This window comes from Aquarana catesbeiana, linkage group LG10 (assembly GCF_042186555.1).
Source record: "Aquarana catesbeiana isolate 2022-GZ linkage group LG10, ASM4218655v1, whole genome shotgun sequence".
Taxonomy (NCBI): domain Eukaryota; kingdom Metazoa; phylum Chordata; class Amphibia; order Anura; family Ranidae; genus Aquarana; species Aquarana catesbeiana.
Window position 1 is genome coordinate 39,292,764 of NC_133333.1, and position 18,390 is coordinate 39,311,153.

Below are 18,390 nucleotides of genomic sequence, written 5' to 3' on the forward strand. Positions count from 1 at the left end.
TAATTATTTATTAATTGTAAATTATTAATTGATTCTTATTAAAATACTAGTGGGGCCCATTCATGCCATTGCAGTGCATTAGTGCATGTAATTTAATACACATTCTGCTGCATTCTACCCTTTGTTGCATTAAAGAATTCCTTCACCTTTACCAGAAAACTGCTCATACAGATAAAGGGCGCCTGTAAGTGAAAACAAACTTTTCAGCTCTGACAAAAGTTGAATAGCGCCCTTGCTATAGGTGTATACAACAAAACAAAATTTAGCCTGTGGGACATTGAATGACATTGAATGAAGTGAGCACAGAGAGATCAATAAAAGTTTATAAAGTAAGCATGGTTTATAAATTTATTTAAAATTATATGACATTCATCGTGTATAAGATACATAAACAGGGGTGTCAAACCATACTACAAAAATACTAAAAAAACACATGCATCTAGGTTACAATTATTAATGTGAAATAATACAAGGCATCCTAAAACTTGACGCGTTTCGCAAGTCACTGCTTGCTTCTTCAGGAGTAGATGTATATGCAGTATATCCACAGGATAAAAATGTCAATTAGAGATATATAACATACTAATTACCTTAGAGCAAATAGTAGGTGACCTTATGCAGAAAGATCCCATACTCACACGTAGGCTAAGCCAAAGTCTCAAAAGCCAGTTTCCCAAAGAGTGGCTGCAAGATGTGTCTATCCTGGAGCTGAAGGATAGGAACCGGAAAATGCTCTCCGGGGAGCAAATGCAGGGTAAGCATAACATGAGAGCCAAATGGTGTATCCCTTGGTGTCCCTCAATATCCAATAGGGTTGTCCCGATACCGAGCATTTGCACGAGTATTTGCAGTCGCGCAAATGCTCCCGATGCCTAATCCGATACCTGGGAGAGATGGCATTGCTGCGCGAAACCAGAAGTCAGCAGGCAGAGCGGAGAGCGAGTCCTCAAGCAGTGGAACTAGGTACAGGGGTGTAGGGCGCAGCCACATTTTCCATCAGGATCGGTGATCGGAGCTGTCGCATTCAGTAACGGAAGTGATGTTCCACGTCACCATCAGCGGTTGAACATCACGACGCCCATCTTGGTGCACCCTGCACTCGGCCACAGTAAGCCAGCAGCAGACCCCCAGAGATGGCATCATCTTGTCCTGCCTTGTTGCTAGGACGTTGCTAAGACACTTTGCACTCCGAGCAATCCTGTCTGTGGCAAATTGCCATCGCCTACAGTAGGAATCCCCAAACTACAACCCGTGGGCCACATTCAGCTCACTACAAGATTTTTTCCCAGCCCGCAGCAACTTCTCGTATATTTGCGTCATGCATTTTCATGGTGCGGTTGGGCCAGCCTCAGCACCTTAACAAGCAGTGACACTGAGTGGCCAGGCAGGACACCTAGCATGATTCATTGCAGTGGTGCTGGTGACCAGTCCAGTCCCACTGTGGAAATGCAGGACACTTATCGGGGGCGGCGACTCTGATGTGAAGGGGGGTGTGTGTGCAAGAGGTAACTCTGATGTGAAGGGGGGGGTGTGCAAGAGGTGACTCTGATGTGAAGGGGGGGGTGCAAGAGGTGACTCTGATGTGAAGGGGGGTGTGTGCAAGAGGTGACTCTGATGTGAAGGGGGGTGTGTGCAAGAGGTGACTCTGATGTGAAGGGGGGGGGTGTGCAAGAGGTGACTCTGATGTGAAGGGGGGGTGTGTGCAAGAGGTGACTCTGATGTGAAGGGGGGGTGTGCAAGAGGTGACTCTGATGTGAAGGGGGGGGTGCAAGAGGTGACTCTGATGTGAAGGGGGGTGTGTGCAAGAGATGACTCTGATGTGAAGGGGGGGGTGTGCAAGAGGTGACTCTGATGTGAAGGGGGGGGTGCAAGAGGTGACTCTGATGTGAAGGGGGGTGTGTGCAAGAGATGACTCTGATGTGAAGGGGGGGGGGTGTGCAAGAGGTGACTCTGATGTGAAGGGGGGGGTGGGACTTCTGATCTAAAGGGTGGCTCTTGATGTGAAGTAATCTCTTCTTGTGGATGAACGTAATTCATTCATTTAAATTTCATTCATTTATTTATAAAACTGATCCTTTTTTCAGTCTGCAAAAATTTGGAAAATGTACAATGTAACCCCCATACTGAAAACTCCTGACCTACAGCATTGCTGGTGTTATATGGGCTGAAAGCTGAGGGTCCACATGTTTCACTTGCAGTGGGGAAGTCCCTGTTTCCGCTTTTTTCCATGCAGTTTCTGGATGGTACTTTGTATATACTTTAGCTCGCTCACCTTTTTATTTTCTATGGGCCTGAAAAGGCAATTGGATGATCCAACTCCTGCAGCATGTAGTACACCGGGATGGGACAAGGGGTGGACAGAAGGGGCGGCTGCAATATCATGTGAGGTGTGGGGGTGCTGCAGTGAGATTGGAGGGAGGGGGGGATTTGTGTTGAAAGGGCAGATTTGATGGGCAACAGGGGGTTAGGATTGCTCTAGGAGGGAAAAGGGGGGGGGGGAGTGCTACGAGTGGGGATTTTGGGGGATTTGTGTTGGGAGGGGGGGGGGCGACGATTTGTGCTAGGAGGGGGGATGGGGGGAACTTGTACTTGGAGGGGAAATCTTAGGGGTAGAGGATTTATGCTAGGAGGAATGTTTTTTTTTTTTTTGGGGGGGGGGGTGCATTTTTGCTGGGGGGATTTGGGGGATAGGAGCAAAGATTTGTGCTGGGAGGGGGGATTTCAGCAGGGGGGGGGGAGGGATTTTTGCTGGCACATAATGCTCATACATCGTTTGGCATGTTCGCCTCGGGCTGTAGATGACCTTGTCCCAGCCCTGCATGTACAACACACTGCGGTACATATGCATACCTCCCCAACCTTTTAAGATGTGAATGAGGGACACCTATCAGCAAAAGTATGCAGGCATAGGACAAACCCCTTGCCACGCCCCCTTAAAGGAGAATTATACAAAAAATAAAAGATTGGTTCAACCCAAAAGTGCTTTTTTACCACTACTCTTCCTTTATATTGGCTTTTGGAATTTACAAATGCAGCAATTTAGAAATCAGATCAAAGGTTTAGCACTGCAAAACACTTTTTCATAGATAAAAAGTGCATTTTTTTTATACATCTATATAGATCAGACCAAAATGAGGGACAAATGAGGAGGAATGAGGGACAGAGGCACATTGCTCCAAATCAGGGACAGTCCCTCCAAATCAGGGACAGTTGGGAGTCATTGTACATTCGTGTAAACCCCCTCCAGTTGCTTCTATTCGTTTTTGTTCTATTCATTTTATGGGTGCCTGTTCAGTTGCAACTATCCTTTGGGCACCTGAACACTGTGGGTCCCCAGGTGTTGGCTGATGGCACTGTTCCTATTGCCTCTAGCAATCACTGTCTTTCTTTTCCTTCTTCAATATTGTACTGCAGGCATTAAGAAAAAATGTTGGTTGCTGTAAGCAACAAAAACTGTATTTTTTACAGGATGCACTGTGTAATTTTTTTTTTTTTTCTTCCCGAGATGTAACAGAAGATTAGAGTGTTACTTGCTAGAATTGGATAGTGCGTGGGTTGTGAGACTCCACTAGGCGTCTTCAGTAATGTAGCCCACAATGCAATAATAAGCCATAGTGTATTGGATTTCAGCTCACTGTATGAGGTCATTACTGCTTAGTTGCTATGGGTCACAACGCTGGGCACATTTATCATATGCTTTGTGCCCTCTTCTTAATAAAGTAGGTTTCCATCAGGAGAACTTCTGATGAGCAGAATTTTCCCCTTAGAAAACCACAAACAGCTAATGCTAATGTGTCTAAAGCTCAGAGATGCTTGGCTTTCTTATCTGCCCTTGGTGCAGTTCCAAAGCAGCCACTACTCAGAGATGCTTGGCTTTCTTTAGCTACCCTTGGAAGCCATGGCTTTAGGTGTCTAAGGCCAGGCTGTATCTGTGTGACACCACTGGTTTTCCAGAGGAGGTCACTGACATCAAAGGAAAACAACCGCGCACAAGCCCACAGTCTGCCTGTCTCTCTGGGAATAGGTATGATCCAATTGACTCTCAGCGCTCCCCGCGTGTGATCAACAGAAGTAGTTGACCGTACTCCATTGGCATAAGCAGTAGCAAAACATTATTATTTCTAACCAGTCATAAAGGGTCTACCCATACCCTCCTCCCTTTGACACATTTCATACAAGTAGGGCTTAATCAGAGTTCTCCGGCATTAAACCCTAATTAGGTGAAATGTGTTCAATCATACCAAAGTAGTGCTGGTAGCCTCAGAGCTGCTTAGTGGGGTTGATAAAACAGTTGATTATGAAGGCTCTGAGAAGGAATATCCCTTGTGGATCCAAAGTGTTGGAGGTGGGAAAAAGTCAGGGGAGGACTGGAAACCTTTGGCAGCAAACTCAATCAACAAGCCTTTTTATGGCAGGGCAGATTTCTCTTGGCTAAAAACGTGTGCAAGGCGCCACAGTGACTGGTGGGCATTGCGAAAGGCAGGGGTTCCCAAAGAACATGTGGTATTAAAGGTTCAGTTTTACCTACACCTGTTCTGTGCAGTGGCTTTGCACAGATCTCTTCTCAGGTCCCCCGATGGCACTCCTGGCTCCCCCCCGACCAGTGTCCCCATAGCAAGCCGCTTGCTATGGGGGCACTGGTGCTTGCTTGCTCCCAAGCCCTTCTCTATGTGTCCAAAAGGCATAGAATGCATGAAGGTAAAAATACTTTCAGCCTTTACAACCACATTAATTGTGGTATACTTTTTTCGTATCTTCCAGCATAGGCTTCCTTTGCAGTTCTCGCCATTTGGTCCCATACCGTCTAATAGCTATAAGGGAAGCTGGTGAATCTAAAAAGAATCAGCTTTTTAATGTCCAAGCCTATGTCTCTGACTGTGAGACCAGCTCTTACCCATGTCTAAATTGTAAGGTATCACCATGTAAGGCTGCCAACCTGAAATTTCCCTGACCTCCTGTCCCTTAGCCCAGTCCTAACTTGAATATAGTAAACCTGTTCTACCTTTTTACCTTTTGAAAAATATAAGTTCTACCCAAGTGGAGACACCGTAAGTTCCTGCTGTTACCTTTATTAACCAGAAAGGTTCTTCTGTGCCCCTATCTGATTTTGTTTCACCTTACCGATGCTCTGTCGTGCCACAACTTCATGACTAAGCATCACCACCAGCCTGTCCCTATCCAGTGGGAGTGCAATAACTCACTTCTGGCCACTGAGGCAGTCCCATTAGACCAAGGGTCTGCTCTGTGCAAAACCAACTGCAAAGAGCAGGTACAGTGCCTTGCAAATGTATTCACCCCCCTTGGTATTTTTCGTGTTTTGTTGCCTCACAACCTGGAATTAACATGGATTGTTTGAGGATTTGCATAATTTAATTTACAGAACATGCCCACAACTTTGAAGATGATTTTTTTATTTGTATTATTGTGAAGCAAACAAATAGGACAAAATAGCAGAAAAAGTCAAAGTGCATAACTCTTCACCCCCCCTATAGTCAATACTTTGTAGAGCCACCTTTTGCGGCTATCACAGCTCCAAGTCGCTTTGGATAAGTCTCTATGAGCTTGCCACATCTTACCACTGGGATTTTTGCCTATTCCTCCTTGCAAAACTGCTCCAGCTCCTTCAAGTTGGATGGTTTGCGCTTGTGAACAGCAATCTTTACGTTTCGCCACAGATTTTCTATTGGATTGAGGTCCGGGCTTTGACTAGGTCATTCCAACACATTTACACGTTTCCCTTAAACCTCTCAAGTGTTGCTTTAGCAGTGTGTTTGGGGTCATTGTCCTGCTGGAAGGTGAACCTCCGTCCTAGCCTCAAATCACACACGGAGTGGTACGGGTTTTGCTCAAGAATATCCCTGTATTTAGCACCATCCATCTTTCCCTCAACTCTGACCAGTTTCCCAGTCCCGACCGCTGAAAAACATCCCCACAGCATGATGCTGCCACCACCATGTTTCACTGTGGGGATGGGGATGGTGTTCTTTGGGTGATGTGATGTGTTGGGTTTGCACCAGACATAGCGTTTTCTTTGATGGCCAAAAAAGTTCAATTCTAGTCTCATCAGACCAGAGCACCTTCCTCCATATATTTTGGGAGTCTCCCACATGCCTTTTCGCAAACTCAAAACGTGCCATTTTGTTTTTTGCTGAAAGTAATGGCTTTCTTCTGGCCACTCTGCCATAAAGCCCATCTCTATGGAGCGTACGGCTTATTGTCGTCCTATGTACAGATACTCCAGTCTCTGCTGTGGAACTCTGCAGCTCCTCCAGGGTTACCTTAGGTCTCTGTGCTGCCTCTCTGATTAATGCCCTCCTTGCCCGATCCATGAGTTTTGGTGTGCGGCCGTCTCTTGGCAGGTTTGCTGTTGTGCCATGTTCTTTCCATTTGGTTATGATAGATTTGATGGTGCTCCTAGGTATCATCAGAGATTTGGATATTTTTTTATAACCTAACCCTGACTTGTACTTCTCAACAACATTGTCCCTTTACTTGTTTGGAGAGTTCCTTGGTCTTCATGGCAGTGTTTGGTTAGTGGTGCCTCTTGCTTAGGTGTTGCAGCCTCTGGGGCCTTTCAAAAAGGTGTGTATATGTAATGACAGGTCATGTGACACTTAGATTGCACACAGGTGGACATCATTTCACTAATTATGTGACTTCTGAAGGTAATTGGTTGCACCAGAGCTTTTTATGAGCTTTATAACAAAGGGGGTGAATACATACGCACATGCCAATTTGCAGTTTTTTATTTCTGAAAAATAGTTTTATGTATATATTTTTCTAATTTTACTTCACCAACTTAGACTATTGTGTTCTGATCCAGACAAACAAAATAGGTAAAAAGCCAAGGGGGTGAATACTTTTGCAAGGCACTGTAAGTATAACATATTTGTTATTCTTAAAAAAAAAACAAAAAACGAGACTTTGGCATCACTTTAAAGCCGAATTCCAGGCAAACGGCTAATTACACAGGCTATAAGGGAGCTGTTTTAGCTGTCTATGCAGTCCTGAGATTTAAACAGTTCTGCCACACAGTACAGCCCTGCCTTTCAGGGAAGGAGACCTGATGTTTCTCTGTTGGAAGTATGGAGCACTCACATGTCTTATCCCTCCCTCATACTGTGACTGGACAGTGAAAGGGGAAGCAGCAGACTGATAAACTCATCTCTTTTTCACTCTGCTCCCTACTTCTATCCTCTTTTGTTTGCTGTCATTTAAAAGGTACAAGTCATATCTGCCTAATTTTTGGTCCACTATGGTCCAGGTAACAGTTTTTTGTTATGTTACGCATTACACGTTCATACGCTGTCTCATCACATGCGTGTCTGATGTTGCCCCTGTGTGAACAAACCATGGCTTGCTATGATTCTTGAAACTTCAATAAAAAAATTGAAACTGACTGGGACAGACCGACACATACATTTGCCTTTACCCCTATTACACAGAAAAGCTTATTTACCCCAATTTATTTTAGTTTCACTTTGTTACTGGATCCTGATTTCCTCTGATTTTATGAATCAGCCCCATCAACTGCCATTCCATTGTCTAATGCAGGAGTGGTTAGTTTTCCTGATTTCCTGATTATGGGTGGCCCCCGACATCACCAAAGGGCCGCACATACAATTCAGTGAATATTCATAATCAGAGACAGCAGACACACAACGGGATGTAGTCAAAGATTATAGGCATGATACAAGAGATGGTCAGAAACTGCAGATGTGATATAAGAGATGGTCAGAGACTGCAGACATGATACAAGGGATTGTAAGAGACTATGGATGCAATACAAGAGCTGGTCGGAGACTGCAGATTTGATACAAGAGATGGTCCGAGAGTGCAGAAAAATTACAAGAGATGGCTAGAGACTATAGATATAAAACAAGATGGTCAGAGACTACAGACAGGATAGAAGAGATGGTTAGAGACTGCTAACGGCACAGTGGTGTAGTGGGTAGCACTCTGGATCCTGTCTAAATTGTCCCTAGTATGTATGAATGTGAGTTAGGGACCTTAGATTGTAAGCTCCTTGAGGGTGTAGGGACTGATGTGAATGTACAATGTATATGTAAAGCGCTGCGTAAATTGACGGCGCTATATAAGTACCTGAAATAAATAAAATAAATAAATACAAGAGATGGCCAGATACTGCAGACAAGATAGAAGAGATGGTCAGAGACTGTAGACAAGATAGAAGAGATGCTCAGAGACTGTAGACAAGATAGAAGAGATGGTCAGAGACTGTAGACAAGATAGAAGAGATGGTCAGAGACTGCAGACAAGATAGAAGAGATGGTCAGAGACTGTAGACAAGATACAAAAGATGGTCGGAGACTGCAGACAAGATACAAGAGATGGTCAGAGACTGCAGACAAGATAGAAGAGATGGTCAGAGACTGTAGACAAGATACAAAAGATGGTCAGAGACTGTAGACAAGATAGAAGAGATGGTCAGAGACTGTAGACAAGATACAAGAGATGGTCAGAGACTGTAGACAAGATACAAGAGATGGTCAGAGACTGTAGACAAGATACAAAAGATGGTCGGAGACTGTAGACAAGATAGAAGAGATGGTCAGAGACTGTAGACAAGATACAAGAGATGGTCGGAGACTGCAGACAAGATACAAGAGATGGTCGGAGACTGCAGACATGATACAAGAGATGGTCGGAGACTGCAGACAAGATACAAGAGATGGTCAGGGACTGCAGACAAGATACAAGAGATGGTCAGAGACTGCAGACAAGATACAAGAGATGGTCAGAGACTGTAGACAAGATACAAGAAATGGTCAGAGACTGTAGACAAGATACAAAAGATGGTCGGAGACTGTAGACAAGATACAAGAGATGGTCAGAGACTGTAGACAAGATACAAGAGATGGTCAGAGACTGTAGACAAGATACAAGAGATGGTCAGAGACTGTAGACAAGATACAAGAGATGGTCGGAGACTGCAGACAAGATACAAGAGATGGTCGGAGACTGCAGACAAGATACAAGAGATGGTCGGAGACTGCAGACAAGATACAAGAGATGGTCGGAGACTGCAGACAAGATACAAGAGATGGTCAGGGACTGCAGACAAGATACAAGAGATGGTCAGAGACTGCTGACAAGATACAAGAGATGGTCAGAGACTGTAGACAAGATACAAGAGATGGTCGGAGACTGCTGACAAGATACAAGAGATGGTCGGAGATTGCATAAATAATACCAGATAATAGATAGTCAGATTGCAGACACTTGTTAAACTCCTCACTACTCTTAAAGGACTTGAAGTTGGCCACATGCATGTGTGTTTTTGCTCAACAATAGCGCTGTTTGTAGTATAGTCTAATTTATTGATTATATTATACTATTATTTATTATAATTTAAGATACAAGAGATGGTCGGAGATTGCATAAATAATACAAGAGATAGTCAGATTGCAGACACTCTATACGAGTTGTTGGAGATTGTGAACATGCTTCAGGAGACCATCATAGACTGGAGACATAGTACATGCGGCTGCTAGAAATCTCTACTGTAACAGCACAATAGGGAAACAAAGATAATTATCTGCAGGAGTCCTGAGGGCCACCCAAAAAGTCCCAAAGGCTGCATGCGGCCCCTGGACTGCAGGTTGGGCTCCAAGGGTAATGGGACTGCCTCAGTGGCCGGGTGGGAGGTATGGTTCTCCCACTGGACAGGGACTGGCAGTTGGTGACTCTTAGTCATAGTCATGGAATGGTTGAGCACCGTTAAAGTGAAACTAAATCAGAGAGGGGCACAAAAGAGCCTTTCTGGCTAATAAAGGTAATAGCAGGGACTGCACAGACAGAACTTACCGTATATTTTTAAAAATGTAAAAAAAGGATGCTGGAGAGAAACAAGTTTCCTACCTCCCATGTAGCTATCAGCAAACCCCATACCAAAGAGTGGTCACACATACAACAGTTCACTTATTAAAGGAACATGTGCCTGCCCAGTCTGTCAGCCGCTGGATTACTATTACATACCTCCCAACTTTTTGAGATGGGAATGAGGGACACCTATCAGCAAAAGTATGCAGGCATAGGACACACCCCTTGCCATGCCCCCTTAAAGGAGAATTGTACAAAAAACAAGATTGGTAAACACACAAGTGCTTTTTTTACCACTACTATTCCTTCATATTGGCTTTTGGAATTTAAAAATGCAGCAATTTAGAAATCAGATGAAAGGTTTAGCACTGGGAAACACTTTTCGATAGAAAAAAAGTGCATTTTATATACATCTATATAGATCAGACCAAAATGAGGAGGAATGAGGGACAGAGGGACATTGCTCCAAATCAGGGACAGTCCCTCAAAATCAGGGACGGTTGGGAGGTATGCTATTACAGTGTAGTATAAAATTCACTCTGGGTTCAGCCCTCTTGTTTGCATTGTCTAAGCAAACAGCCCGATCACCTAACTCTATGCCGTCCTCTACTACAGATCCAGAGGTTTAAATAGCAGGCACGAACGCACCGATTTTACACAGCTAATTACTCAGCAATGTTAACGCCAAATTAAGTATATAAAAGGCGTTTTCTATGTTGTTTCAGCTTGCACTACAACACTGCGATCACATGCTTCACATGTGACCAATGCGCTTTTTAATATGCAGTATCAGTGACTGCGTTCCACCTCAACGCCAGTTCTTATTTTTTGCTCTCTAGCCAACACCGGTCAGCTTTGCAGGTACGTTTTGCCCACAGATGCCATAAGCGGGAGGCAGCAGGGGGGTAGTAATGTAGTCCTCCCTGTAGGTTTTTTTTATCTGAACCACCAAGCTATGGAGACATACAGCTGCCAGTCAGTCGTCTTTACAGTCTTAATAAGCCATTTTCAGCAAAGCGTCACGCGCGTGCCGCCACCATCGCAGAAGCCAAGGTGGCCATCTTTCATTGTCCACCTTTTCCTGTAGGCAGGTATATATATATATATATTTATGTCTCCGTGCATGAAATACATGTGTGCAAGTGCGATTGGTGAAGTGTCGGGGCATGTCGCTGCGTATGATATTGCAGAGCATGTTACTGGTAACACATGCACCCTGTCATACGTGCCGTTCTGCTTTCATAACAATCCAGCCTTTTAACCACTGCGCTGCCGCCACTGCTGGCAGTCGTATCGTGCATTTCCACCTTGCTTGGCATGTACGAGGATCCGGGGGAGGGGAGCCTATCTCTGTGTGCTAACATGTCTGCACTTGTCCTTCTCACACCATGTCTCCCTTCTCATTGGTGGGTGTAGATGTCTGGATATCTATTTATAGTGGGTGCTGATGAAGGAAACGATTACACCTTGTTAAAGGGGAATCCCGTTTAATGCCGTGTTGCTATAAACATAAGTGCCTGAGCCATCACAGTGTCACACGTATGATCCTGCTTATCAGTGTTACTCATTTATATAGCGCTGACGTTTTATGGTGTAGTGTTTGACAGAGAACATTGAACCATTCATCTCAATCCCTTCCCCCAAAGGAGCTTACACTCTATTGTCCCTGCCACAGTCATACATTCGCACACTGCAGGGACAGTTTTGCTGCACCAGAGATGACAGTTGCCCGATCTAGCCAAAGGGGGGAAAAAAAAAGAAAACGATCGGGCAAGTTGGAAAATGGGCACCGATCTCTAAGCCCTTTCCCCTCCATAGAAGCTTGGTGGAGAAGATCACATCCTTGGAAGGACTCGAATCGCTGTAGTTCTAGCCACTGTGCTGCCAGTATGTGGGTTTAAGTGGACCTGTACTGTAAATGCAAGCTAAAGCTTTAGTAATGATAGTTCTCCATTGCACGTATAATGGAGACTCGCAGCTCTGAAATAAATTTCCAAGAAAAAAGGTACTCCGGGCTGTCTGCTGCAGCCGGTCATGTGACCAACATTGGTTATATGGTCTTTGCCAAAGGGGCTAAGGGGATGGTGTTTGTGCAGAGCTGACCAATCAGTGGCCCTGCCTGAATGTTAATCACAACAGGTATGCTTTAAAGTAGGTAGGGCAATTTCCCACTTAGAGTGATGTCACACACTGGTCTGATCTGACATGCAATGCTCTTCTTAATACAAAAGCGGTGCGTCTTTTCTGCTCAGCTGTAAGGGCTCAGCATTCCAATGAATGGAGATAGCTTTCCTCCTGTCGCACAAGCATAGGGAGAGCGATCAGCTTCCAAAAAATGCACAGCTCCCTGCTATGTAGGTACCGTACTTCCCCTGCTATATATATATATATATAGATATAGATACATAATGTAAATGTGTTTTTTTTTTTTTTTTTGGTGGTAAAATATTTCTACAATATCTTTGCCATCGTTAAATGGATGTAGCCTCTTAGTGATCATGCCTTTTTTTTTTTTCTCACCTCTGAAACAGGTGCTGTCTTTCTAAGAGAGCAAGCCCGAAGATGAAACCAGTAAAGAAATCTACAGGCCCAGGGAACAGCAAAGTCTCGAGCTCCACCCGCAGTAAGAAACAGAAGAGAAAGGTGGAGGAAGGGAGGCAGGAGGAAGAAGAGCAGGAGGAGGAGGAGGCTGCAGAAGAAGAGACATCAGAAGAGGCAGACGAAGGCTCAGGGCATCCCCTGGCTTATGTAGGGGCAAGGAGGATGCAGGTAAAAGTTGAACCTGCAGCAGCAGAGATGGCAGCCACCCGAGTACAAGAACAAGACCTGTCAGGACGTAACCCACAGCAAATGACAGAGGCTGAAACACAAGAAGAGAAACCTCAGATAGGCATTGAAACTTCCAACAATGTCCAAGTGATGAGTAAAGTAGTATATGATACGCCTCGCTGGGAAATGAATTTGAGTAGGAAAACTGCCACCTTTAAGTCTAAAGCTCCCAAGAGAAAATGTGTGGAAGGCCAAGGCTCACAAGAAGGACAAGAGGATTCTTCTAGCAGCAGTGATGGCACCACTGCACCACAGGAACGCATTTCAGACCAGTCTGTAGCCCCAGCCATTGAGACCGAGGATATCCCTTCTGTGCGGTCCTCCTCTACAGACACAGCCAGCGAGCATTCTGCAGACTTGGAAGAGGAGTCGGAGAAAACCCAAACCGAGCTAGAGCCACCAACTGCGTCCTGGCCTGAGATTGACATTGGAGGTCATCTGCAGCCCCAGAGAGTACTGGCACGGAAGGGAGATGCCTTCTACCTTTGCCAGGTAAAACAAGTCCGTAGAAATCACGAACTTGGAGTACAGTTTCCCGGGGAACAGACCAATACATTCCTGGACATCATGCAGGAACCGGTTGTACTGGACCAGATACCAGCACCAGGTGAAGTAGATGTGGGGTCAGCAGTGTGCGCCTGTGTGGGACCGGACAATACAACTTTCCGAGAGGGAACTGTAGTAGAAATAGTTCAGAATCCTTTGTCTTACAAGGTTTGCTTTCAACAGAGCCCAGGACGAAGGGAACGTGACTATGGCTGGGTCCCCCACAACAGCATTCGACTTGTCCGCTTCCCTTGGTGTAAAGAACCACTTCTGGTCGTTCCAAGAGCAACAGAGGAAAAGCCCCAGCAGCCAATTAGTAGATTCCCAGCAGCCCATACTTCAGAGCAGCAGTCAGGTGGTACAGCTGAGATGCCAGCATCTCCCCGTGGTTCAGAACCAAAACACCTTGAGGATGCCGAGGTCTCGACGATCAGTTTTAGCATGCCAGTGAGTGAAGAGAAATTGACATCTGTGCAACACTGTATTCTTTCACCTCCAAAGTCACCCGCCTATGGAATGATAATGGGGCGATTGCCAGAGCAGCCGTCCCCATTACTTAGTCCAGATGCTGGAAGTCGGAGCAGCTGTAGTAGCGTGTCTTTGGATAAATGCAGCACTCCAGGGTCCCGTTCTCGCACACCTCTGACAGCAGCCCAGCAGAAGTACAAAAAGGGAGATGTAGTTTGCACCCCTAATGGAATTCGTAAGAAATTTAATGGAAAGCAATGGAGAAGACTGTGTTCCCGCGATGGCTGCATGAAAGAATCTCAAAGAAGAGGCTACTGTTCCAGGCACTTGTCCATGAGAACCAAGGAGATGGAGAGCATGTCTGAAGGTCGAGGTGGTCGAGAAGGGAGTGCCGAGTTTGAATGGGATGATACATCTCGGGACAGTGAAGTAAGCAGCATACGCACAGACTCCCGTCCACGTCTTGTGGCCCCCACAGACCTCTCTCGCTTTGACTTTGATGAGTGTGAAGCTGCCAACATGTTGGTGTCTTTGGGTAGCTCTCGTTCTGGAACCCCATCATTCTCCCCTGTTTCCAACCAGTCTCCTTTCTCCCCCACGCCTTCCCCCTCACCTTCTCCGCTGTTTGGCTTTAGGCCAGCTAACTTTAGCCCCATTAATGCTTCCCCTGTCATTCAGCGTGCTGCACGCAGTAGACATGTGAGTGCAAGTACCCCCAAGGGACAAGCAGTGTTGACTCCTGAGATGCTGCACCACTCTCACCACCGAGAGAGACAGTCAGCGGGCATCATGCCATCATTCCAGACCAACCTTACTTTTACAGTGCCCATGAGCCCAAGCAAGAGAAAACCAGATTCACATCATGGCAGTGCCAGCTCTACTGCCGACTTCCAGAAGAGCGATAGCTTGGACTCTGGGGTGGACTCTGTCTCCCATACCCCAACACCATCTACTCCTGCTGGATTCCGATCTGTGTCCCCTGCCACCATTTTCTCCCGATCCCAACAAGCTTCTCCATCCCTCCTCCTGTCCCCTCCAGCTGGCCTGACCTCAGACCCTAGCCCCTCGGTCCGTAGAGTTCCTGCTGTACAGAGAGACTCTCCTGTAATTGTGAGGAACCCAGATGTCCCCCTTCCATCAAAGTTTGTAGAAAAGCCCACAGAGGGAGGATCCCGCAGTATTAGTGCAACAGGAGCTGGAGCGGGTAGCCCACGGCGCATGGTTAAAGTTTGCTCCAAGGAACATCCTTCCAAAACACAGCTGCAAATACCGGTACCCATCAATGCCACCCAGATACAGAATGTGGCACGATCTCTACCTTCTGGGCCAACAAGCACTGGAGAATCCACTATCTGCACATCTTCAGATCCTACAGATCACCCTTCAGCCGTGTTCAGCATGTCGTCACCATTCCAGCCTGTGGCGTTCCATCCATCCCCTGCGGCCTTGCTTCCGGTGATTGTGCCCAGTGACTACAGCAGCCATCCTGCACCTAAAAAGGAGATCATCATGGGACGGCCTGGCACAGGTAAGGGATGATTTTATTATTTGAAGGTACATTATATGAAGGAGTTTGGGATGTGTTTTGGGATTCAAGGTAAGGTCATGCTGCAGTAGTACTATTTATAAATCTATCTGAAAGAACTGACTGTATTACCATAAGGTAACTCTCATTCACCAACTGATGTTTTCTTGGTAGAAGCTTGAATCTTACTGGCTTTGGGGCTAAAAATATGGTTTTATTTCAATCACTTTTATAAATGAGCACAGACAGTTCTTATTTGAAGACTTTCAGAAACATGTTAAAAAAAAATAGCAGGGCCTGGCAGCCAATCTGGAATTGTCTTCCAGAACCTGTTATAATTAGTTAAAAGCTGACCCATTAGTTGCTGTAGGCTTCTGCAAACCCCAGCTTGATGAACCATGTTATTACACCATGGGGTGGATTTACTAAAGGCAGACTGTGTACTTTGCAAGTGCAGTTACACTCATTTCCCCCCCAGAGCTTAGCTAAAGCTTACCTAAAACTATAGGCATGACTTCTTTTTTTCATTTTGGATAGAGTAAGGGAGTGTTATAACCCATGTAAGGTTTATTTTGCCATCTTTGTCCAATTGGGGAGATTTCCCTTCACTTCCTGTCCCATAGCCAAAACAGGAAGTGAGTAGAAATCCCTGCAAATCGAGGGAATCTCTTGGGACCCCCCCCCCTCCCTCCCAGGTCACCAGAACTAGTGTCCCCATTGGAAGATTTCCCCTCTATTACTTGACTGGGGACAACCCAAAATTTCGGATTTTCTTTTCCTTTCTCTTTCAATGGTAAACCGGACAAATAGACAGGGTGTACGGGGGGACAGCAGTAAAAACAGACAGGGGTTCTAATCCATCTCTCCGCTATCCAAAACTAAAAAAAAAAGTTTTTTGTTTAGTAGTGGTGCACCAAAATGAAAATTGTGGACCAAAACCGAAACCAATAATTCATGATGCCTTTGACCGAAACCAATATGGACAGTTTTTAAAATATTTTTTATATATAATTGTATCATATTCATTTTTTTTTATTATTATCATAAATTTAAATGAATATGAATTTAATTTCGGCCATTATGAGCATATTTGCAGCTGATAACGGGCAAAAATTTTCGGCGCCCATTATTGCCGCCATTTTTTTTTCTATCGGAAAAATGGCGATAACCCTATTTTCGGACGATTATTGCGGCCGATATATCTGTGTATCCCTAGTCTTTAGTTATAATTTAACTACCTCCCGCCCACCGGATAGACGAATTTGTCTATCCAGCGAGCGAGACGCTCTGTTGTTCTGGGACGATGTCATATGACATTTCCCCAGTCTCATCGCGCCTGCGGGGGCGCACAGCGATCGCGCTGTTTCACTGGGACACAGAGCGACCCCGATCTGGGCAAAGAGCCAATGACTCTGCTCTTTACCCGTGTGATCAGCTTTGTCCAATCACAGCTGATCACATGTAAACAATGCGGTTTATTGGTTCTCCGTGCCTCACACTGACAGAGTGTGAGGATAGGAGAGCCGATCAGCGGAATCTCCTTACAGATGTACAGATAATCGGGGGAATGATCATCAGTGCAGCCCCAAAAGTGCTCATCAGTGATGCCAATTTGTGCCCATCAGTGATGCCAATTTGTGCCCATCAGTGAGGCCAATCTGTGCCCATTAGTGATGCCAATTTGTGCCCATCAGTGAGGCCCATCAATGCCTATCAGTGATGCGAGTCAGTGCTGCCTTTCAGTGCCTGCTCATCAGGGCCGCCTATCCGTGCCACCTATCATTGCTCATAAGTGCTTCCTATCAGTGTTGCATATCAGTGCCACCTCATCAGTGCCCATCAGTGCAGCCTATTAGTGCTCATTAGTGCAGCCTCATCAGCGCACATCAGTGAAGAAGAAAAAATACTTATTTACAACATTTTCTGCCAATCTAACAAACTTTTTTTTTTTTTTTTTTTTTTTCAAAATTTTCTGTCTTGTTTTGTTTTTTAGCAACAGATATAAAAAAAAAAACAGTGGTGAAAAAATACCACCAAAAGAAAGCTCTTGTGTGGAAAAAATTTCATTTGGATACAGTGTTGTATGACCGTGCAATTGTCATTCAAACTGACAGCACTGAAAGCTGAAAATGGCCTGGGCAGGAAGGGGGTAAAAGTGCCCAGTATTGAAGTGGTTAGTATGATGAAGTTTCACTTTGCAAGTGCACAATGATGGAAAAGTCTGCAATTCGCTGCATCTCTTCAACCTTTATTTCATCTTCTTATAAAAACATCACAAACAGTGTGGGGTGCAGTCAAAGTTAACGCGTTTCGCTCTGTAGTTAACTTTGACTGCACCCCACACTGTTTGTGATGTTTTTATAAGAAGATGAAATAAAGTTTGAAGAGATGCCGCAAATTCCAGACTTTTTCCTTCATTGTGCACTTGCAGACGAGCTGCGCTAGAACCTTTACCCTTTTTATGCAGTGGATGGATTGCTGATTGCTCACCTGTAGCCGCTTTTCTTGTGAAGTTTTACTTTGTAAAGGATATCCAATCGGATGCAAGGAAAAAAAAAAAACAGCATTTTTGCTTGCATATGATTTGGATGATGGAAATCAGTATATTCACTAACCCTTTGGGAAAATTTGTGCAACTGCACTTGTAGAGTGTACAGTCTATTAGTAAATCCACCCTTCTATGTCTAATAATATATAGACAACCCTCCAATTATTAAGCTCAGATGTTTCTGATGATGAGTACTGTTATGCTACATTTTTCTTTTCGAATCATTTCTATCAAAGCGGAGTTCCGCCAAAATTTTTTTTTAAAAAGTCAGCAGCTACAAATACTGCAGCTGCTGACTTTTAAAATATGAACACTTACCTGTCCAGGGTGCCTGCGATGTCCTCACCTGAAGCCGATCTGTCCCTCGGCTCTCGGGTGGAGGCGCCGCCATCTTTGGTAAGGGAATCAGGAAGTAAAGCCTTGCGGCTTCACAGCCTGGTTCCCTACTACGCATGAGCGAGTCGTGCTGCGCGTCCTCACTGGTCCCTGCTGTCTTCTGGGAGGACCTGTGTGTCTCCCAGAAGACAGCGGGGGGGGGGGGGGGGCAGAGGAGGGGGCGGACATGGTGTAGATCAGGGGTCTCAAACTGGCGGCCCTCCAGCTGTTACGAAACTACAAATCCCATGAGGCA

General features: G+C 45.2%; 1 protein-coding gene across 7 annotated transcripts in view; it reads left to right on the forward strand.

The window, feature by feature from the left end:
• Positions 1–18,390, forward strand: part of CIC (capicua transcriptional repressor) — a 238,344-nt gene that overhangs the window by 56,188 nt on the left and 163,766 nt on the right. For all 7 annotated transcript variants that reach the window (XM_073602031.1, XM_073602030.1, XM_073602033.1 and 4 more), the window contains exon 2: positions 12,375–15,214. In XM_073602031.1, the coding sequence (XP_073458132.1) occupies positions 12,406–15,214 (2,809 nt within the window). In that variant the 5' untranslated portion in view covers positions 12,375–12,405. The remainder of the gene's footprint in view (positions 1–12,374; positions 15,215–18,390) is intronic.